At 33.8% G+C, this 25028-nt stretch overlaps 1 protein-coding gene across 2 annotated transcripts; it reads left to right on the plus strand.

The window, feature by feature from the left end:
- Positions 1–2543: 2543 nt before the first annotated feature.
- Positions 2544–22169, plus strand: LOC123552033 (autophagy protein 5-like). 2 transcript variants are annotated; one of them, XM_045341415.2, is made up of 8 exons: positions 2544–2646; positions 5811–5984; positions 6579–6706; positions 7726–7804; positions 8421–8583; positions 9625–9716; positions 10443–10542; positions 11356–22169. In XM_045341415.2, the coding sequence occupies exons 2-8, from the start codon at positions 5871–5873 to the stop codon at positions 11508–11510; spliced, it is 831 nt and encodes a 276-aa protein (XP_045197350.2). In that variant the 5' UTR covers positions 2544–2646; positions 5811–5870; the 3' UTR covers positions 11511–22169. The 2 variants fall into 2 exon arrangements, with proteins under 2 accessions (XP_045197350.2, XP_053397529.1); XM_053541554.1 differs by lacking the exon at positions 2544–2646 and adding an exon at positions 2767–3028.
- The last annotated feature ends 2859 nt before the right edge of the window (positions 22170–25028 follow it).

Raw genomic sequence — 25028 nt, forward strand, 5'->3', positions numbered from 1 at the left:
CGTCATCTCTATAGAATCGACGTCACTGACGTCATTTACAATTATTACGTAATATATAAATTCTACACGTCATATTAGGTCGAAAATATTCTTTTCTTTTTCTTCGAAGTTCTGCAGCTTTTTGTATGTGCGCTTGTATAAGTGATGAATAGTCAGACACGTTTATCCAACTTAAAAACATTAATTAAATAACTTTTGTGTGTGTGCCTTCTGTGTACCTATAAAAGGTTCTGTTTTTATTTGTATTTTAGCGATTATGCATAAGGATCGATGACTTCTTTAGGTCCAACGCAAACTGTAGAGCCAGCCAAAAAGAAAGTCCTGGATGATAATTGCAAGAAAAGGTTGGGAGATTCAGTAGTTTTTGTGTGTCAAGCCAATCTGGCATACACCCGCGAGACAATAATACGAAATACTTTATAGACATGTCCGTCTAAATTTTCAAATAAATTGCTCGGTCAGTTATACACACATAATAACACAGTGAGCATGTACATGTGTTAAAGAAGACTATATACACGAGTTTAAAGCAGTATGAAAACAGTTTTTAACATTCTATGGATACACCAGTTGTTAACGTTGCCACTGTACTGTCAGTGGAATAATCAAAATCCACTGGACAAAACCATGGTGAGTGTGCAGGTTCAAAGGAGACTGTACATTATGACAAACATTCATAGCAGACGCATCGGTCCGATGATAACACTGTCTGACTACGAAACCAGGGCACGTGAGTTCGAGCCCCGCTCCACTAACAAAAAAAAATAACGTTGTGATAAGAGTCCCATGTATGTGTGCTATGGCACGCTAAAGAACCAGGGAATTTTCTGGAATTTGAGCGTCTGCTGTATCTTGCACTGTCCTCCCAATAACAATATTAACAGTCTTCTGGAGAAGTCGCCAATATGGTTTACCGGTGGCGACTGTAGTTAGACTTACAAACAAACAATCGACAAATATTCATTATGCAGCGTGTGTTCGTGCGAAAATGTATAAACATAAGTGTGTGCGTGTGTGCAGATGCTGCAGCAATAAACAGGTCAATTACTTCTATTAAACTGAATCAAAACCCTTCCAAATGACTGTAAAACATTAGAAAAATACATGGGAACTGTACCGAGATATGGAATTCAGCCTCTCAAACTGCCATGTTATGTTACAAGAATGAAACAGGCTATCCATTAACAATTCTCTAATACAATATATGTTACACCAGCAAAATACCTTGGCACGGCTCTTGTGGGAAGGTCGCATAAATAGGTCAACTAAAAAAATGCTAATCAACTCTAATCTTTATGCTTCCAGATTAAACAGATCAACTGAACATTCCTTAGGTCACTGGCTTACCAGACCCTAGTAAACCAAAATAAACTTAAATTTAATAGAAATAATTCAAATATGGGTAGTTAGATAAAGGTTTTTTTCTTGTACATTGTAGCACGTTGGGCTTTGACTTAAACTTTGCCGCATCTCTATATGATCTAAAGATCTCTAGCGTATAGACGTTGAGACTTTCCAGAACTGTTTGAAGTGTCGCTGTTTTTTTCTATTAGTTCTTTGGGAAAACACTTAGCAAAATTATTATATAATCATAGTTCGGGCAATTATGACACTAAGTGTGCCATTATGGCAAGAAGGTACAACCAAGCGGAATATTAACCTTATTACTGAGCATTGGACTGTATTTTGTTCTGACACTTGGACGTTAGAAAGATATAATTCTACGACTGAATCATGACAAATACCGCCCATGTCTCCAGGTGCAAACTGTATAGTTTCTTCAAGTGTTGTAGACACCTGTAGATGCCACTTAATTACGCCTACATTTCTTCAATTAAATTGTTTTGTCGAAAAACTCTTTGTTAAAATTGGTACCAACATTTTATTCACTCGTGTAGCAAGTATGTTCCGTGAAAGTAATCTGTGACCAGCGAGAATGGCCTTTATTTCAAGGTTCTATTTAAAAGCGTGAAGTTTGATACATACTGCGGAATATTTGTGTTTCCTGATAGATTATTTTATTTGAAGGCGGTTATATTGTTGTTGGGTTAAACGTCACGCTGAAAGAATCATAGACTACAATGCCACTTTCCAGCTTTTGATTGTGGAAGAAGATTCCATGCAGGTGCCCCTTATAGTGATTTTTTTCAGACATGGATGTTCCTCAAGAATCAGATTTGTAATAGAAGGATAAATAGTTCCCACATGTAACATCTCCTGTTGTAACTATTACATGAGAAATATATTATATGTTACTGAAAGTTCACAAAATAATTTCTTTTAGTAGCAACTTATGCACTGTAGAAATAACAAAATAGAATATTTTAGCCAAACAGAATTTTTTTACAAAGTTTCAACCGCTTAAATCCTACGAAAATATAGACCTATTACAAAATGTATAAATTTCGTTTTTTATTGTACTACAGCAAATCCAAAAGTTACACATCTGACGAGAAAAACAGAGATGTATGACACTTTTCGCTAAATTGTGTGACTTTGCGTTTGAAAAATCACTTTGGAACTAATAAATATTATTCCCCTTAGCAGAGTCGCTCTCTACAAAGGAGAATTTCATACAAGTCCTTCCCAGTTTCTTTTTTCTGGCGAATGTTGCGAAATTCTTGATGACAGTTAAGTGCTAAATAGGTAATTATAGTGTTATACTTCTGAGCTTATTAGGTGAAAGTAATAACATGATTATTCAAACACTGACAACAAAATTAAGTTCCTTGGCTGCCTTTGAAATTGAAATGAAAGATCATGAGATGTCTTGTTTCTTCTCTTATCAGGTCTACGAAGCACTGGTAGTTGGACGTCTTTGACAGTGATCATGAGCAATACATTATATTTCATCGTGAAAGCTGGTTGTTTTTCACTAACAGTTTACCAAAAGATTATAATCTTCTAAGTTCTTCTCGCGAACATGCCGCGATCATTGGTCTTCCTGTGAATATCCCGCGAACTAGTATCAAACCAATCGCGGCATGAATCGCGGCAGTGAATATCCCGCGAATACTTCCTGCAATAGGTATGTTTGCAGCATGTTCGCAGCTTTTTGACCATTTCGTAAGGGTATGACCACGCTTTTTTTGATGGTAAGAAACGTGTACTTTGTGTCTTAAGACTATTTCACATTAAACTTATGTTGTTTTAGAAGCTAACATGTATTTTAAATGTAGTTTTAAAGGTACAAATTGTAGCTCTATGCTCGCCGATGTTTGTTTTTGCTAAGATAACGCCGATTCACGCTCTGACACAAGATCACGCGAGATTACAACCAGTTGCCATTCTGTGTATTTTATACTTCTTTGATTATTGGTATCGAATCAGTTGGACCACATTCTATCAGCGTACACTAAAAAACTAAATGTTTGTGCAAGAAATACCATAAATTCTGTCAGTGTTTCAAACCACTGCAATTCAACTGTTGTTTTTCTCCTCGATTCGCCATTTTCGGAATCGACGATAACCATTCAGTATTCCGTAAACCGTGGTCGTGACTGATTTTTGGTTCCCCAAGTTTTTCCATGTTGAAGAAAGAAATCAACTGTTTTTTTTTTTTGGTTTCCCAAAATTTCCCTTATCAAATTAAATCTTAATTCAGAAGTAAATGAACTTTTTCCACGGACACATTTTAAACTGCATACTGTATTTGCTAATGATAATAAGTCTATTTTTAACTTATCCTATTCTGTTTTAATCAAGGATTTTGTGAATTTGGCATATGCGCGCACCTGTGAGATTCTCGTTCGTGTCAGTAAATTAATCAGAATTCGATGCAGAGTAATGGAATTCTCGGCATAAAATTGTTATATATAGGTTTTATATGGAAATTTTGTGACAAAACATTTGAATAATATAACAGCCCTTTTTCTGTAAATTTGGGGAAGGGTACCAGGTCCCTTTTGGAGGGGAAATTTACGTCGCGAAATCATTGTTTGGAGGAATATATTTGCTGAAAAGTTGTTAAAATCAGGACTTAAAATCAAAACTAATTTCATTTTTTTTTGCATGGGGAATTTTTGGCCAAGGTGGGGAAAAAAGTATACTTTTTAGATTGGGGAATGGGGCCGAATTTCGGCCCTAAAATCAGCATAAAAAAAGGCCTGTATAACAATCCTGATTGTTTGCAAGACTGGGAACAAGAGTTGTCATGTTATGTAATACTGACAACTCCACCATGACGTTCATGTGCAGGAACATCTGCTCAAGTCCACCAAGTGCTAAAGCAACAGCCTACAGGACATACGTCCGTCCCATGGTGTCATCATGGTGGGGTATGCTTCCAGTGCATGGTCCTCCTACGCTGACAGCCACATCAGCCAGCTGGAGATGATTATGACTACCAACAAACAAATCAGTCTCAAATATGCGCCATGAACTCTAGTGGGACACACTTCAGCACAGACGAGTATGTCCAGAGTAACCATGCTGTACAATATTAGGCACAATCGTGTTGACATTATTCCTCATCCTCCTCTATGGCAATCAAGATCTGCCAGATCCCACAACCAACAGTACAACCAAATCTCCTGTAGCAAATCTGCTTACCAACACAGCTTCTTCCCAGCGACTGTTTGGAACCACCTGCCTCTACATGCCGTAAATCAGTCTGTGCCGGAGGGCTTTAAGGCTGTTCTAGGAAGGAAACGTCAATGAATTCTTAATGCCAGTCTTTTGTTTTTAAATTTTCAGTTTTTTAAACATTGTACAAAATAGACTTTTAGTCTTTTAGATGTAAATTCTTGTCTGTTATGGCTGCGCATATATTTTAATCAAATCACCACATACTCTTCTAGAGTGAGGCGATTACTTAAGATGATGATGATGATTGATGGTTTGAAATGGTCCTACTTTATGTGTTAAGTGTACACAAGACTTAGTGTAATTGATTAGAAGTTTTGAACAAATCGATTACAAAATTTGATTTACCATCTTTAAGTAGGAAGTATGTTGCTGTATGGTAATAGGATACCAAGTTTTTAGCTGTTGGTAACCAGACGTCTCTGCTGTCTTGTAGGGGTTTTCTAGGCATCTGGTAATGAATTTGTTGTAAACAAATACTAGGCTCTGAATTCAATCCCCTATTTAGACAGAAACTTTAGTTTATGTATGTCAATGGGTACAAAGGAAATGTTACAATTATAATGTCAAAATAAATTAAAATGTAGAAGTAAGTTACAAAACATGTTCTGGAAAGTAAATTTGTTAACATATTGACACTACATTTATACAAGTGTAATAGATATTCATAGACACAGTTCTCTATTTTTGAAAAATATCATTGAGCTGCAATAATATCTTGCTGCTAATGGTTACTGACATTTTTAAAAAAAAATACATATATATTCTTATTTAACGCACCACTTTGAAGAAGAGGAGGTTTATTGTTTGCTTATTTTCTGTCAGTAGACCATTTGGTTTACAATCAAGTATAACTAAGAGAAAGCTTTGTCTCACAATGGTCGAACTGTTTTGTTTGGAGGTAACTGGTAAGTGCTCATTTTGCTGTCTTCGACACAAAATTTTATGAAAATCTGTCAAGCAGTAAGGAAAATATAGGAAAAATGTTTTTTTAATCAGATGTTTTGTCCGTATGTCATGTATGTATGGTTGCCAGAAGTCACATAGGTTGGCAAGTGGTGGCAGACTGGCCACCCTGTATGTAGATGAATGTGAAAACTGTAGTTTATATTTTGAATGGGCCAAAATTGTTGGAATTACAGCCCTTTCTCATTTTAAGCTGCGTTTTAAAATTCACAATATTGTGTGCTAAATCTCCACATTCTGTTGATTATTTTTGGATGAAGGTGTTTCAACACAGAATTGGATCCTCTCAGATATTTTGCTTGGTGTAACAATATGACTATATGGTAATGGCAGATGATAGAGGTATCCTACGAGATGTCTGGGAAGGCAAGATACCTGTATGCTTTACTCTTGCTCAAGATGAGGTGATTGCTGAACAACCAGAACCAGTTTATGTAAGTAATAGTTATTTTTACTGAATAGAGTATTTGAAACTTCAGCTGAAATGAGCCTCAAAATTAAAAATGGAACATTCTGAAATAGGCCAAAAATAATTACAGAAATTTATTATAGATCTTCAGCTGTTAGAAAGTAGCAGAAATCTTCTTTGTGAAATTAGGTGACATATTAAACAAAAACATTTTTTTAGGCCCTTCCTGTAAATTTCTTCAACTCTCAAATGTCAGAAGCTTAATGTTTTGAAAGGATGGTTGGAAAAAAATTGGTGTTATTTTTTTTTTTACTTTTTTTCTATTTTTAGCTAGCTTTGACTAAACACAGGTATTTGGCTCCTTTGTTGGATCAATGATATCACATATATATGATAAAATAAACACTCGTAGATATTCCAGAAAAAAAAGATAAATCCAGTATTAAAGTATTATTATATTGAAACTCTATATGATTGGTCTCATGTAGCTATTTGAAGTAATTGGAACATTCGAGATCACAGTTTTCTTATTTACAGTGTTCTTATAAGCTTTTTGCAGTGTTGAGTACTATTTAATTAGAATTGATTGCTATATTTTAAACTCTGATTTGCATTTCAGCAAATGTTACCAAGACATAGCTATTTTCCAATCGTAACAGAGAAAATATCTAAACATTTATCACAGTATGTGGATAAGGAAAAAGTGGGAGAGATGTGGATAGACTTTGAGGGACAACCTCTGAAATGGTAAAATGAGCAAGAAATTACATTTTTAACTTTTAGATAAAGTAGATATGGCCTGTTCAGGAATTCTGAACACTTTTACTGTAATTAAAACTATAGTAGTACTAGAACTCAATGTTTTCATAGTTTAATAAGTTTTCAAGGCAATATTGATAACACATTTCTTGCTGAACCTTATTGGGAAACTTCTTTTTGTGGATTTTGTATTTTTTTCAATTCACAAAGTTTAATTCCAGCAGACAAGCCTGTTCATATCACTTTACCTACTCATGTTGGTGTAAAATAGTCAATTTGGCTGAAACGATGAAATTTTTTATCTATGAACTTAAAATTATTTTCAGTATTGGAGAATAGGGAGATACAGAGGGCTGGTGCACTGAATTCTTGCTTGTTAGTGCATAAAACCATTTCTTTGTGTCTCTGTTGTAAATAACAAGAAATAGCACATTATTGAATTGGTAAAATTGTAACATTCATGTATGATCCTGGAAGGTTATATCTTGCTGCCATCGCAGTCTGAATTATGTATAAAATAATGACCAAGAGGAGCATAATTATTATTGAGTTGTCCTCCAGCATCAAAAGCTGGAATGTGCCCATTCAGAAGATTTCTGAAGGAATTTTATTTTGCTATATTGGCAAACTAGTGCTTTTATTGATCAGTAGTCCTACAAACAAATATCACATTTTAGCAGCTATGAACATTGAAGCCTCACAAAAATATCTGACTTTTATAATCTGACCTAAAATAATGGTGTGGCACATCTCAACAATCACAAAGAAAAAAACCATAAAAGAACCATTTGTTTTGTGTTTTATGAGACTTGTGTTTTAGTAAAATTACATGTATGTTAAGTTTATTTCGGTACTCATTAGTTATTTCAATTTAAAAATACTTAAGTAAAATGAACCACTAACTAGCGACTACAAAAAGACCAGTGACCTAAATTTTGTAGTCATTATGAATAAGTATTGTGTAATACACAAAGATTTTAATGTCTACTCCTTTTCTCTAATTCCAGGCACAATCCAGTTGGAGTTTTATATGACCTGTATGGCAGTTATAGCTCATTACCGTGGAAACTAACAGTGCATTTTCAGGTTAGTATTTTCATAGATTATCTGAAATGTGAAGGTCACTTGAAGTTGTAAATGTCATCTTATAAATATTAGACCATGAAAAGCTTAGGTTTAATTGCAAGATGTTTAATACTGATTCCTACATGTATTGTTATTTTGTTGTATTTTACTTATTAGTCCTCTACTTCAAGAGTTTCTGCAGTGATGATAATTCATGATTCATAGTACATGTAGGATATACTTCTGGATATAATGCAGTTAATTATTCATGATTGTTTTAAAGTTTGCTCTGTTTGCAAATGTAAGCGAAAATAAAACAGTTGTGAATATTACTAGATCTACAATATGCAAGCTTGATCTCTACATGTTTTCATCTTTTATGTCAGTATTAACTATTGTGATCATATACATTTCAAGTATTGCACACTGTTTGCAAGAAGTTTATTTTTGCAGTAGAAAATTATTCAGAACAGTTATTCTTAAAACATTATTAGTGTTGTTTATTCTTATACACATTTTGCCGTGTGCCTGACTGGTTATTATTTATTTCATTTTACTGCAATTTGCTCCAAATTTCAGGTTCTGCTAATAAAATAATGGCTGAATTGAAAAGTGAAATTGTTGTAATCCACTGCAGGATTTTCCTGAAGATGAGATAATTCATTGTGTGGGTAGAGAAGCTGTAGAGGCACATTTTATGTCCATGTTGAAAGAAGCTGATGCTTTGAAACATCGTAGTAACATAATTAATGGCATGCAGAAAAAAGATCATAAACAAATGTGGATGGGACTTGTCCATGGTAAGGTTTTAAAGCTTTACAATCCATCTGTTCAGCTTATTTACTAGATTCATTTTTTAAGTCTTTAACACGAGGTTAACCAAATGAACCTTCTAGCATCAATACCTTACTAGAAACTAACATGGACGACCTTCTCATCTTAGACATCACCTGACTCTTACTGACCTGCTCATTGACTTAGTCTTTAATGCGTCTTGTAACCAAATGGACGTCGTTAGCACAATACGCTTAGAATGAATTGAACTAAAAAGTAACGTGCCTCATCTTCACAATACCTCATTACTACTCTTTTGGATTGGGTTATTGGCTCTTTTACAAGACCGTTCGTGCTCATACTCTACAAAATGACTAAAACGATGACTGTGACCATTTCACTCAAATCACGCCAGTTTGATTGTTCTCATTTTCTGTTCTTATGGCCACTGTTAACAATGACGTTTGTTGCATATAAAGATTTACATAAAGTACTGGCCTCTTTTAAAAACTCTTTTTTGCGTTTTGGAAACTTAAAAATTGCTTGATAAATCTGAAAGGTACAAATGGGTTGATGTCATCAACGTTTATTAACGAGCTCTTGTTTATTTCTTTCCTACTGAGTCAAGGCAGGTTCAATACTTGGCCTAAATTATTTGTTTTTTGTGTTGTTTGATATAATAATGTTTTTGCAAAGAAAGTACTAGTGCTTTTTTTTAAAACTCATTTTTGCAAGAAAGTAAATGAAAGTTCTAATGAATGTTTTTTATAAATTCATTAGCAAAAAGTACTTTCATGATATTTCAAAAAATAATTTTTACTAGATAATAGTACATACATGTACTTTGTCCAACAACCACAACAATATATTAAGACAATATTTTGTGTAATTGTAAACATGTATGTCAGGATTGTTATTACTGGATGTATATTTAACAAGATTTCACAAAATAATAAAGTATAATATATTATTTTCTGCTAGGCAATACCATACTAAAAATTCAAGCAGTTCTCTGTACTATGAATATTCATTGTTGGTTAGAATACTCAAAAGTGTGACCATTTCAGACAAATTTGACCAGTTTTGGCCTATAAACAAAAGACTGATGGAGAATACAGGAGATGATATGTTCAGATACATTCCATTTAGAATTTACCAAGTAAGTTCCTTATACCATGTATACCTTTAATATACCCTGATTTTAAGGTGATAACAGAAACTTGCAGACTTAGTTTTTATTTGTCCTTAAGAGTTGTGGTTATTGTAAGTTAATTGGTTTGTATCTGGAAATATGCACAACTTCTGGAGTGGAAATATTGTGGTCTTCTGAAAGTACAGGGTTACATACAGTGAAGCATTTGTTGCTTGAGCATGAATGACTTGGGTACTAGGGCTGATGAGCTAGATCACTTGAGTATATTGCTCATCCCAATTTGACTACTTGGAGTGACTGATGTGTTTTACTGTACAATGTATATAATATATAATGTACAATGTATGTCATGTGATAATGAGTGCATACTTCTTCCTAAACTAATAATCTATTTATTACATACATATTCACACTAAAGTAAAATACTATACACATAGTAAATGAAATTTTACGTGTCAGTATAGAAAAATGTTGACATCTATGATCTATGGATGCCTTGTAAGTAAATAGAGATTGAAGATGTGTGCAAAAAATGTATGTATTCATGCTCATAAATGTCCTGAGTTAGAAGGCATTGAAATCCATGTGATTTCTTTAAAAAAAAAAGTTAAGGCATTTACTTGAGGTAAAATGTTTTACTTTGAAGAATTTATTTTATAAAATTTTCCTGTATTTTGTATAATATGTAAATGACTCGTTCAAAATTGAGATAGATATAAATATATATTGTAGATTGATAGACCATTTATACAGCTGTTGTTTAAACCCCACTCAGAGGAAGGCAATGAGCATACCTTAGAAGATCTCCTTAAATTTGCACTACCAGATTTAGGTAAATATTTGTACTTGCTTTGTAATCTATGGGATAGGAGCTTATTTTTATAAAAAGCATGTCTTTGCTTTTAGGCAGTGCTAGGAAAAAAGGGGCCTCCAAGGCCTAGTAGTTAAGGTCCCCAAATCATTTTCCCCACATGTTGTTGGTTTGAAATCTTACTTGAGGTGTACAATTCTTCATGTGAGAAAGCTGTCCAGCTGGCTTACAGAAGCCCAGGGTTTTACCCAGGTGCCCGCCTATGCCTGAAACAATGCCTAGAGGGGGCACCTCGGGTCTTCCTTCCCCATCAAAAGCTGGAAAAGTTTTGATATAACCTGCATTGTGTTAGTGTGACTCTTATCTCAACACAGAAAAGATTTCTGTAATGGATAGAGGATTAATTACACCTGTCAATCACAAGTAGACTTCCAGTTTTATATTACTACCTGTGTCAACATTTCACCCTTAATGTAGTTTAGTAAATCCAGCTTCTCACACATTGAAATCTTTTTCTTTTGACCTATCTATTAAATTAAGGTTACATGTAACCATAAAATAACATAATTATAATGAAATTGTCTTAGATGATAGCATATTACTACTACTTACCATGATTACCCCATGTCTACCCTGCTTTACGTGTAGAATTTTATAAAGTTACGGTTTGGAACAACTTTGAAAGCTTAGTGAATGTGCAATGCTTTATGATTTACAAAATCTTTCAGTGTGTAAACTAAAAACTGTTACAGTAGTGCATGATACATGTAACTATACAAACATTTGCTTAATTTGATTTTGTTAACTGTCTAATTGTACATTTTACCATTTCAGATGAAAGCAAAAACCAAAAAGTTTTAATCCAAGGTATTGAGGTACCTACAGATTCTCCGGTGCTGTGGTTGTCAGAACATTTTAGCTATCCAGATAACTTTCTACATATATGTGTGACAACTGTAAAAACACAAGAAACATCGAGAGAATGGTGATTAACAGTGTATATACATGTGCAATAGTGTGATTATAGTAATGAATAAATGGGCCATTGTGATGTGAAATTTATTGGGGAATGAGAAATAATGAACTAGCATTAAACATGAGAACAGATTGGTCTAGCCTCATAAAGTGTGAAAATAAAAAAAATATAAACGTAAAACATGAAAATGAACTGGCCTGTCCTCGTAAAATATGAAAATGACTGGTCTGTCTTCGTAAAACATGAAAATGACTGACCTGTCTTCGTTAATGATGAAAATGGACTGGCATGTCTTTGTAATATATGAAAATAGACTGGTCATGTCAACATTTAACCATAAGAATGGACTGGTCTATCTTCATCCAAATTGTACATCATTCTGTCATTTGTGAATTGAGAAAAGTAGCAAGGTTGAACTTACATATGTTTTAATTGGGATGTTTATAAATTTGCATATCAGAATTAAAAAACTACCTTTGAAACCAACTTTTAAGTATTTGGCTGAATAGAATAAAATAAACATATAATACTATTGTATTAGACAACTCTTTTAACTGGATGGTTAAACTAACTTCTAAAAAATGTGATAACATCTTAAATAATTTCAGCCAGTATGGAACACAAAATTTTGCAGATTTGCTGTTTGAACACCATTTGTGTTTATATCTGTACAAATCTTTGAGAATAACTTTTTTTGATTTAAAGAAAAAGAAAAATTCAAAAGCATTTCATGGACCAATGTTTTACACATTAATTAATAATTTTCCTATATTTTTTACAGGATTTCATTAAATTCTTAACAACCAAGGAGACTTTTTGAAGGAATATAACATGATTTCTTTGTGAGACTTCCTTTGCAAAATTAAGTATTAATTTAAATAAAAAAGAAAATACCGATTACAAAATTGATGAATGGAACAGTAGTTATATCATGTGCTACTGTCATCCATAGACTACCTGACCACATTACATTATAAGCCAATACTTTTGTAGGCTCTTTACTCTGCTGTTTCCCTTGAACTAAATAACTACATTTTACTCAACAATTTTCCAAAAACTTATATCAACTACATGTATTTTCTTTAACTGAATTATGAGGAAGCCATCCAGCTGGCTTATGGAAGGTTTGTAGTTCTACCCAAGTGCCCGCTCGTAATGAAATAATGCACGGAGGGGCACCTGGGATCTTTCTCCACCTTCAGAGTGGTAAAGTCACCATATGACCTAAATTGTGTTGGTGCGACGTTAAACCCAACAAAAACAAAAATTAACTGAATTATTATCAGGGTATGTATTATAAGTCAAATTTAAAGTCCACAAATAAAATGGAAATGAATTTGTTTCATATATGTATTGAGTAGTATATGGTAACCTGCAACAAGAATGTGTTAGAAATCAAATAATAATGTGTTGGAAATAAATTACATATAAATTGTATTATATGCTTTTTACTTAGAAAATGTATCACTCAAATACTGTAATTGCACTGTAAGTTTAATAATAATTTAAACCGACTCACAATAACTTTAGCAATACCATTGTGAAGATATGGTTAATATTTATATGGTATTGACTTTTATAATGTAGACAATCAGCAAATCCATGTTGTTAAATGTACTGTGCTGTAAGGATAACTTGACAGTGATGTCCATATTGTTAGATGTACTTTTCAGTAAGAATAACTTGACAGTGATGTCCATATTGTTAGATGTACTGTTCTGTAAGGATAACTTGACAGTGATGTTAGCAGTAATAGTGCAACCTGTCTGGAGTTAACATCACCAGGAGTACGGAAATACATTTGTTGTACAGCGGTTGTTCCTTGTAAGATACTAAATGAACTTAAAAAATTCATCTGTATGGAAAGAAAAAGTCTGCCATTTTTAAAGAAGTGTTTTCCCACAGTATTTCTTAATTAGACTCTATTAACTCTTCAATTTAATACAATAGGTAATAAATAAATAAAGTGTAGTTTGTAATTGATTGTTTTGTAATATTTCACACTTTATCTTGATGTATACAGATTAAACTGACCAACCTTTGGAAAAAGTGTACATGTATAACCTGATTATGCACAGTTCTCATCAAAGCAAGGTATTTTATTTTTAGTTTAAGGAGGTAGGTTACCTTTATATTTGTATGTGCGCATGTCCAACCGGAAGCTAGCGTGACGATTTACGACGACGTTTACGACAAACTAAATGTGTTTGTATATTCATTCTTCTGAAAACAAATCATAGACCTGTCTTCGATCTGACGCTTTATGGTTTAATAATGCAGAAATAATGAATAAATTGCCGCAGAAACGCTTCAAAACAATGTTGCCTTAAAATGACGTCATTGACGTCATGACGTTACGTGTCAGTTACCGCGCAAAATTAATAGCTTTTATCTTGAAAGTACGTTATTCTGTGCATTTTCTTTATTCAAACTATTTTCAAATAACCATTATTTGCTGAAATATTTTTTATGAGTCTTTTGCTCTGAATAATAATCAATATTTTGCTTCTTTTATGTAGTTATATTGAAATGTTATGCGGATAAAAAATCTAGCAGTTTGATTTGTAATACCTATTTTACAGGTTCCGTTTATAATTTGTTACTTATATACTAAAACTAAGATCTAAAATTGTTCAAATTTCAGTAGAAAATTGTGGTTTCTTGAATTGAATTGATGTTACCATGGAAACGAAGCCCGTGACCTATATATCTAAATGTAAAATTCAAAAGCATTGACACAAGTCTATTTAAGAAACACAGCTTCGGCTTTTTATTTTCATTTCAACAATATCCATGAGAATAATAGTAGCATGCTGAACGATTTTTCCATGAAAAATGCCAGACGAGGGTTACTGCTGTAAGTATTCTAAGCTTAGAAATTTGTTTGAATAAATGCAGATAACACGAAAATATAACTTACATTAGAAATAATATGTTTTAAAGCTACATCAACTAGAAAGATAATCTTATTCAATATTATTTTATAAGAAATTAAGACAAAAAGCAAGATATAAGCCATTTTAAACATCTCTGTTGCCATGGTTACTTTAAGAAAAATAGGGTACCATGTATAGTGTTTGGTATTTTGCTAATAATATTACCCAAATATTCCATGTTGGTCATTAACAGAATGGCACTGAAGCCGTTGAAAACCCCTATTTTTATACATAGTTGTTTAAAACTGAGAGAAAATGCGTTACCATGGAAACACGAGCCCCGCAACATATATATTTTAAGCTTATATTAGAAAGCTAACGTGCATACTAGTAAAATTATAGATTATGCTGACTTCTACGGATATCAATGAAAATAAAATACTCTGAAAAGTGTTAAATATCCGTATTTCCCTTCTTCTTTCAATATGAAATACCTTTGGAGGGTCATGTTTTTCAAACCTGGATAAAAATTGAACTTGAAGGGACAGAGACAGACAAAACTGAGATTTTAGCAGTTAAAACTTCATATTACAGGAAATACAAAAAGATGCTGCGGTTCAACTAATTTGAATTTACCCTTGTAACAAGGTAACCTACCTCCTTAAACTAGGTTTAGTTAAATTTGAGGATATGAACTATTGTATGTGCTTGTTATAAAAATTGGTACACAGTATGATAAGAAATGTGAAGCAGCCAGTTTTGCAATGTAAATATTTTGCAATCCACTAGTAATTCCTTGTCAGCTCATAATTCCTTATCAGCACAAGTTGTTCTTGGTTTTCATGAGTAACTCCATGTTAGCACTAGTAATTCCTTGTCAGCATGAGTAATTCCATGAAAGCACTAGTAAATGCCTAGTCGCCCGTGTTTTAAACAATCCCTTGGTAAACTGTCTGTGACAGAAAAAATATTTTGAGGAAGAAGTTCGTTTGCCTGCTTGTTAGAGTCCATGTCTGTGACCTTGATTTTTGTGATACAGACCAAACTCTTTTTCTCTATTCAAGGGACATAAAAGTCATAGTAACATAGCAGGAGGTTTATGTATGGAAAGCTCTTTGTGTTTTAAAGGCAGATTAAATTAGTAACCTGTAGTTAATGGAAATAGCCAAAGTTACATGAATTCATGAAACAACTTTAACACTTGCCATGCTGGACACTATTGATTCTGCCTTTGCGATCAGTGTACTGTTCGCCATTCAGTCAGTATCTTTTTTGTATGCACCCCTTTTAACAGTTAATGGTACTGTCCAAATTGGATAATGAACAAGTTCATTATAGAAATTCAGTAGGATAACGGTTAATTAGTTTGTTGTGAAAATATCTGCTTGAATATTTTGCACCAATTTGTTGTAAAAGTTTGTGCATCTGTCTCATGATTACTTTAGTTTATAATTTGAGCCGTGCCATGAGAAAACCAACATAGTGGCTTTGCGACCAGCATGGATCCAGAGCAGCCTGCGCATCCGCGCAGTCTGGTCAGGATCCATGCTGTTCGCGAACAGTTTCTCCAATTCCAATAGGCTTTAAAAGCGAACAGCATGGAGCCTGACCAGACTGCGCGGATGCACAGGCTGGTCTGGATCCATGCTGGTCGCAAACCCACTATGTTGATTTTCTCATGGCACGGCTCAAATGTTGTATGTTTTATCCCTTAAATATAGGATACTATAGGGTATGATAATGATAAATTTGTTTGTCTTTCTGTTTGCTTGTCAGTATATTGTGGTTTTCTTTTTATAGCTTTAACTTTCCTCTCTACATTATATGTTCCTTTTAATAACCAGAGCTGTGTTTATGACTTTGATACAACACACTAAATTATTAAATTGTAGTCCAAATGGGTTTTCTATTTATATTGGTGTTTTGCTAAGTTTTCATAGAATAACAAGCTGTTAAAGTAAGGGTGATTACATTTTAAATGTATTTGATATTTGTGAGGCAAATTCACCAGATTTTCAGGTGATTTATTCTTAGATAGATCATTATAGCACAAGATCAGTAGTACCATCATGTTGCAAAGTTACATTTCTATTTTACTTCTAAGGCCAGTTTTCAGTACTCACCATAACCAATGTTTAGTTTATCTGCACTATTTTTTATGTACAAACATTTTTAGCTTTCAATGATTTTTTAGCTCATCTGATTTTTTGAAAAAAAATGATGAGTTATTGTCATCACTTGAGCAGTTGTCGGCGTCGGCGTCTGCGTCGGCGTTGCCTGGTTAAGTTTTATGTTTAGGTCAGCTTTTCTCCTAAACTATCAAAGCTATTGCTTTGAAACTTGGTATACTTGTTCACCATCATAAGCTGACCCTGTATAGCAAGAAACATAACTCCATCTTGCTTTTTGCAAGATTTATGGCCCCTTTTGTACTTAGAAAATATCAGATTTCTTAGTTAAGTTTTATGTTTAGGTCAACTTTTCTCCTAAACTATCAAAGCTATTGCTTTGAAACTTGGAATACTTGTTCACCATCATAAGCAGACCCTGTACATCAAGAAACATAACTCCATCTTGCTTTTTGCAAGAATTATTGCCCCTTTTGGACTTAGAAAATCAGTTTTCTTGGTTAAGTTTTATGTTTAGGTCAGCTTTTACCCTAAACTATCAAAGCTATTGCTTTAAAACTTGCAACACTTGTTCACCCTCAGAAGCTGACCCTGTACAGCAAGAAACGTAACTCCATCCTGCTTTTTGCAAGATTTATGGCCCCTTTTGGACTTAGAAAATATCAGATTTCTTGGTTAAGTTTTATGTTTAGGTCAACTTTTTCTCTTAAACTATCAAAGCTATTGCTTTGAAACTTGCAACACTTGTTCACCATCATAAGCTGACCCTGTACAGCAAGCAACATAACTTCATCCTGCTTTTTGCAATAATTATTGCCCGTTTTGGACTTAGAAAATCATTTTCTTGGTTGAGTATTTTGTTTAAGTCAACTTTTCTCATAAACTATCAAAGCTATTGCTTTAAAACTTGCAACAGTTTTTCACCATCATGGGTAGGACAATATTTCTATTATACAAAAAAAATCAGATGAGCGTCAGCACCCGCAAGGCGGTGCTCTTGTTTCAATTACCAGTAACCTATGCATGTTTACTTTAGAATTCAAAGCATTCCCTTAAGGTGAATGGCCATGTTAAAGTGTTGCAGCTTTATGTAGTTTTAAGTGTATTTTGTTTGGCTATAAGGCCTAAAAAAAAATTCTTTGTTTCCGGTAACATGCTCAAAAAAATTAGGGTAGGTAGGTCGGAAATTTTTTTTTTTTTGGAGAATTTTTTTTATTAAGGGAGACTTTCCGGAAATTATTTTTGTGTCAAAAAATGATTCCAGATAAGGGGGTTATGTCTTTAGAGCATCAGTAAGTTGATTTCTAACATCACTGGTCATGTTTAAAGCATAAAAAGTGCAGTTTTGCAACTTTTTGTTAAAAAGTTGAAAAATATATTCTCCAAGGCCATAAAATCATTAAGGGTCGGGCCAAATATTTAGGGTAGGTCGGGATACCGGAAACAAACAATTTTTTTTTTTACGCCTAATGTAAATTGGCTATATCATTTGAGCATGACTTATCCTAAATTTATATTGCTTGACTTTAAATTGCATTGAATCAATTTCTGCTAGAGGTTGTATTTTTTTCTGCTAGAACTGAATTGAAAGACTTCATTTAAGATGTTGTTTTAGGAAAGGTAGTTTCATAATCCCACCAGGTATTTTCCTTTTTGGCCTTTGATTGTAAATTCAGGCACTGTTTCAAAGCATAATAACACCTTCATATCCTTTTCATATTTGTTGTAGTCGGACGGTGTAATATATTTTATATATTTCATTTTACTGTCATATTGTGAAAGACTAATCCAATTTTTTGTGGGATATGCACTATAACCAGTATTTTCTCTTCTATCTTTTTCACCGTCATTGTCCTTGAATTACATAAACTGACATTTTATTTTATAATACACTAACTGTAAAAAAAAATAATGACTAATTTAAAATATTCTGGAGGACAACTTCCTCAAGCCTTAGTAGCACTGTTCACCATTCAGTCAGTATCTTTTTGGTAAGCACCCCTTTTAACAGTTAATAGTACTGTCCAAATTGAAAGATAGACAAGTTCATTATAGAAATTTATCAGGGTAAGTGTTAATAATTCTTGAAGACTTGGTAATGACAAAAAGTCAAAAGGAAAAGAACAGAGACATTTTGTGAGAATAGCTATAGTTTGCTGAACATAGAAGGAAATGATTTTATGTCATAGCATTCTCATTTTTGGTAGCATTATATTATGCATGGAGAGGGCAAGATGCAGATTTTTTGTCACACAATATACATGTCAGTTGGTTGGGCATTAAATATGAGGGTCATGCATTAGCACTTCCAGTCACACTGTCACAGATGAAATTTGCAATCTCACGTGTTTCATTTGCCTCACTTTGTCACTTTTCATTTTTTTCAGATAATTTATTTTTTCCTCAGAATTATTGACTTTTCTTAGCTGGTTTTCATGGTTATGTGAATTTGTAATTAAAGAAATATACATGTATTTCCAAGTCACTTCCATCTGTAGAAGACGCATTATTTATTACATCTTAAATCAGATTTAAATATTTAAAGTCAAGAAATGCCATCAAGCCCCTGTAACTTACAGACAACAAGTACTTGAAAAATACTATTTTTAATGGTACACACTAACACCTTACATCTGCTAACTATTGAACACAATGATACAGTGACCTTAGCTTACATAGTCAATGGAGATGAAAGTCTGAAAGTTGAATGACTTTACATTATAACAATATTAGAATGCTCAATGATGCACTGTTGGGAAGAATCATAGCAATTATGTTTTTCATCATTTCATGATGTTATTTTTGATAAGTAGTCCCCTACTGGTTGAACACCAGTTTTTAGGATTGTGCTTTTCCATCCCTTATTAACCAGGAGTTATTAGATTGGGGTAGATGTCGGTCGGTCGGGCGGGCGGGCGGGCGGTGGCGGCGGCGTCAAACTGGTGTTTCCGGTCAATAACTTTTGTTTCGGTAAAGATATTTGAATAAAACTTGGGATGTATTTAGCTTATATCAAGACAAAGGCTGGGATTGATTTTGGGGTTTCTGGGGTCAAGGTCAAGGTCATTGTTACTTAAAATAGAAAAAGGGTTTCCGGTCAATAACTTTTGTTTCGATAAAGATATTTGAATAAAACTTGGTATGTATGTAGCTTATATCAAGACAAAGGCTGGGATTGATTTTGGGGTTTCTGGGGTCAAGGTCAAGGTCACTGTTACTTAAAATAGAAAAAGGGTTTCCAGTCAATAACTTAACTTAGGAATGAGCTATCATGATGAAACTTGGTGTATAGAAAACTTATATAAAGTTGTAGCTTGGGATTGATTTTGGGGTTTCTGGGCTCAAGGTCAAGGTCATTGTTACTAAAAATAGGGTTAGGTTAGGGTTAGCATATCTTCTACATGCCTGGAGGGATTTTGATGAAAGTTGGCACAATTGTTCACCCTCATGAGACGGAGTGTCATGCGCAAGAACCAGGTCCCTAGGTCTAAGGTCAAGGTCACACTTAGAGGTCAAAGGATACAAGAATGAAAACTTTGTCCGGAGCATATCTTCTTCATGCATAGAGGGATTTTGATGTAACTTGGCACAATTATACACCATCATGAGACGAAGTGTCTTGCGCAGTTCCCTTCTTTAGAATTACTTCCCTTTGTTGTTACTATAAATAGCTTATATTGTAACTTTTTCATTACTAGACATAGGGAAAAATCGAGACCACTTTTCTGTAGTACAACATGCATGTTACATCCAATTTTGAGGTGTATTTTGACCAATCTCTACCTGGTAAGGATTTCTGTGTGGACCTACATTTTTGTTTTTTTTGTATTTTTTTTTTAAGATTAACTTCCCTTAGTTGTTACTATAATTAACTTATATTGTAACTTTTTTATAATTGACCATAGGGAAAAACCAAGACCACTTTTCTGTGGTACAACATAGTTGTTACTTTCTAATTTTAGGTGTATTTATACGGTATCTAATATAAGGTATCTCTACCTGGTAAGGAGTTTTTTTGTGGACTTAGAAAAACAAAAGAATTACAATGATTACTAAACAACCACAAAATTAAAATTACATCTGCAAATACAGGTGCTAGAGTAAAGAAATGTGACGGGCGTATATTGTGACATTCTGGCACTCTTGTTTATTCTTATGAAAAGTGTTGAAAACCTGGTTTCGTGGCATTGCCGCATTTCTTGTTCAATTATTCTGTCATTCTGTCAACACTGTCCTGTCAGGCCCCTAACTCTGTCATCCATCAAGGGAATTTGATATTTCTTGATATAGAATTTAATGTTCCCAATGATGTAATGGCATATCATGTGCAAATCAAGATCCCTAGAGAAAAAGTCAAGGTCACACTTAGAAATGTAAGTTCAACAGGGATTTTTCCTGTCCAGTCTGTAACTCCAATCATCCATCAAGGGATTTTAATAATAATTGGATAATGAGATGATGCAACTTTCTGACCCATCCTTAAAGGTCAAGGTCACACAGAGATCAAAGGATAACATGGTTTTAACAGGGACTGTGTCACTTCTATAACTCTGCCATCCATCAATTATAATACAACTTGGCACATTAGTGTTCCCCATTATGAGATGATATGTTGTGTGCAAACTAAGACCCTTATCTTGAAGGTCAAGGTCACACTTTGAAGTCAAAGTTCAACAGGGTTTTATCTTTTCAGTCCATAAATTGACTATGCATCGAAGAACTTAAATATCACTTAGTAGATATTTACATTTCTCACGAGACAATGTCTCATGCGCAACTTCCAGACCACTAACTTAAAGGTCAATAAGGTTTTTAGCCTAACTCAACTGTCCATCAAAGGATTTTAATCTTTACTTGGGACATATATTCCCGCTATGATACTATGTGTCAAGCAAATTCATCACATTCAGTGATAGCTCTAGTTTACATTTAACACAGTATTGTATAAACATCATTGACAGATATTAGATCTTTAGGTAATGCTGTTGTTGAGTCTTGTTGGGGACTCTGTATTGCATGGCAGTACTTCATTTTAACAGTGGTATTTATAACTAGGAAATCAATCATAAACAGAAACATTAACTGGAACATACTAATGTTGTTAGTCATATATGTGTGTTTTACATGTATGCTTTGAAATGATGCTGCAGCATTGGCTTACCTTATTACAAGTAAGGTTTTATTTGTCCATGTTTAGGCCTAAAAAAAATTTGTTTGTCTCCGGTATCCCATTCTACCCTAAATTTTTTGGCCCGACTCTGAATGTTTTTATGGTCTTGGAGATTTTTTTTTTTTCAACTTTTTTAACAAAAGTTGCAAAAACAAACTGCACTTTTTATGCTTTAAACATGGTCATTGATGTTAGAACTCAACTTACTGATGCTGTAAAAGCATAACCCCCTTATTTGTAATCATTTTTTGACACTAGAATAATTTCAGAAAAGTCTCACTAAATTATAAAAATATATATATACCAACCTACCTACTCTAACTTTTTTTGAGCATGTTACTGGAAACAAACAATCTTTTTTTCTAGGCCTTAGTGCAACTTGTATGTTCAAGATAAAATTTCATCCAATATAAATCATTGTTACTTATACCATATATAAATTTAATTGTTTTGATACATTATAAAGATGATTATTGAATATTAAATATTAAAACACAGATATGTTGTTTGCTTTTTTGCCATTTAATATCAGGCCATTTTGACCTGCAACATTATTGGTGCATTTGTTTGGTGTTTCTGTATTTATCAATATTCCAGTCTTTTAAAGGCATACACTAGAATTCCCTGTATATGAGATGGGCGAAATTTTTCCAAATAACAGAATTTCTTCAAACTTTGGATATTGAGGGACAATCACCTAAGAAATCATAGGTCACCAGTATTGAAAAAGAGTTATCTGCCCTTGAAAATGTCATTTTCCTAAAAAATAATGTTTTCAAGGGCTGATAACTTTTTTTAATACTGGTGACCTATGCCTTTTATTGCATATTTTTAGCCCACCATCATCAGGTGGTGTGCTATTCAAATCACTCTGCATCCGTGGTCCGTCAGTCTATTAACAATTTCTCGTTATCGCATCTCCTCAGAAACTACTGGGGGGGATTTTGACCAAACTTTGTCAGAATGATGTATTGGTACCCTAGTTGTGTCCCTCTGAAAATCAGACTGGTTCAACAATTTTTGAGTGAGTTATGGCCCTTTTTTTTATAATTTACATAGATTTATATAGGGAAAAATTTTGAAAATCTTCTTGTCCAAAAGCACAGAGCCTAGGGCTTTGATATTTGGTATGAAGCATCATCTAGTGGTCCTCTAACAAGATGATTCAAATTATTTGCCTGGGGTCAAATATGGCCCTGCCCGGGTGATCACATGAGACTTATATAGGGAAAAACTTTGAAAAACCTTTTGTCCAAATCCACTGGGCCTAGGGCTTTGATATTTTGTATGTGACATCATCTAGTGGTCTTCTACAAAGATTGTTCAAATTATCCCCCTAGGGTAAAATATGGCCCACCCAGTTGGGGTCACATGGTTTACATAGACTTGTATAGGGAAAAACTTTGAAAATCTTCTTGTCCAAAATTTGTAATGTAGCATCATCTAGTGGTTCTCTACCAAGATTGTTCAAATTATCCCCCTAGGGTCAAATATGGCCCCGCCTCGGGGGTCACTTGGTTCATTTAGACTTATATAGGGAAAAGCTTTTAAAATCTTCTTGTCAATAACCTACAACATTCAAATTTGGACCACATGTATAGTTTTAAGTGGCAAGATGAACCTTGACATGAGTTGACATTGGTTTTGACCTAGTGACCTACTTTCACATTTCTGTAGCTACAGTCTTCACATTTGGACCACATGCATAGTTTTGTGTTCCGAAATGAAATTTGAGCTTGATTTTGACCTAGTGACCTACTTTCACATTTCTCAAGCTACAGCCTTCAAATTTGGACCACATGCGTAGTTTTGTGTACCAAAAAAAACTTTGACCTTGACATTGACCTAGTGACCTACTTTCACATTTTTGAAGGTACAGGCTTCACATTTGGACCACATGCATAGTTTTGTGTTCCGAAATGAAATTTGACCTTGACATTGACCTAGTGACCTACTTTCACATTTCTCAAGCTACAGCCTTCAAATTTGGACCACATGCATAGTTTTGTGTACCGAAATGAACTTTGATCTTGAGATTGACCTAGTGACCTACTTTCACATTTCTGAAGCTACAGTTCTCAAATTTGGACCACATGCATATTTTTGTGTTCTGAATTGAACTTCGACATTGATTTTTACCTAGTACCTACTTTCACATTTCTCAAGCTGCAGCCTCCAAATTTGAAGCACATGCATAGTTTTGTATACCAAAATGAACTTTGACCTTGAAATTGATCTTGTGACCTACTTTCACATTTCTCAAGCTACAGCTTTCAAATTTGGACCACATGCATGGACCACATGCACAATGTTGTGTACTGAAATGAAATTTGACCTTGAGCTAGTCTTGAAATTTGGAACAATCAAAAATGGCTCAGTGGTGGGCGCCAAGATCACTCTGTGATCTCTTGTTGTTTCTTAGATGATTATCCTTCAATATCCAAAGTTTGAAGAAATTCTACGATTGGGAAAATTTTTGCCCCGAATTATAGCGTACATCCTTAAAACTGACTTTGTTGACATTTGTCTCGACCTTGCTAATGTAGTGAATGTTTTTGCCAGTTAATGTGAACCTCATCAATGTATTAAAAAGTTAAGACAGGACAAGGAAACTACTTAAATTTGTTCACACAATGATGCTCAAAATCTTTATCATATGGTCATATTATGGGGAAGTTACTTGGATATCCATAAAGACATATAAAAGTTAGACTGAACAAGAAAAAATATCCTTATTAGTGACCTCTGAGTTAGAGGTCTGTGTCTTGCAAGTCAAACATTGTCTTGTGAATTTTACTGCCAGAATCTGTGCAACCAGACAAGAAAAGTAACATAAATTCTTTGGCATCCAAGTTTGACTGTTAAGTTAACCTTAACATAAGGGTCCAGGGTCTCGCTTGCAACACATTGTCTTATAGGGAACAATTTTTTATCAGCAAAGTTCTTGCCTGAACACAATTTTCTGAACACACAGATACAACTTATATGCATACTCACACATATACAAGCACCAGGGCTTATGCTATAAATTATATTCCCCTATACATACCCCAATACCACATTTTTAACATCCTTGAAAGCATGAAAGACATCTATTTCCTTCAAAAACAATTTTAAAATACTGCATTTTATCTCACACAAGCATTTTATTGTCAAAAATTATGTTTATGTTGTCTATATCTACTGGAGATCTCACTTCTTAACAGTAATGATTATTGACAATTTTCTTGCAATTATGACTTCTGAAATGGTATAACCAAATACTGTAGTGCTTAAGAGCACATAGTTTTCCATGTTAGCATGGAAAGTTTTACTATGTAATCGAGTGGAAATTGCAGACTGCCATAAACAGTTAC

Source organism: Mercenaria mercenaria, chromosome 4, assembly GCF_021730395.1.
Source record: "Mercenaria mercenaria strain notata chromosome 4, MADL_Memer_1, whole genome shotgun sequence".
NCBI lineage: Eukaryota > Metazoa > Mollusca > Bivalvia > Venerida > Veneridae > Mercenaria > Mercenaria mercenaria.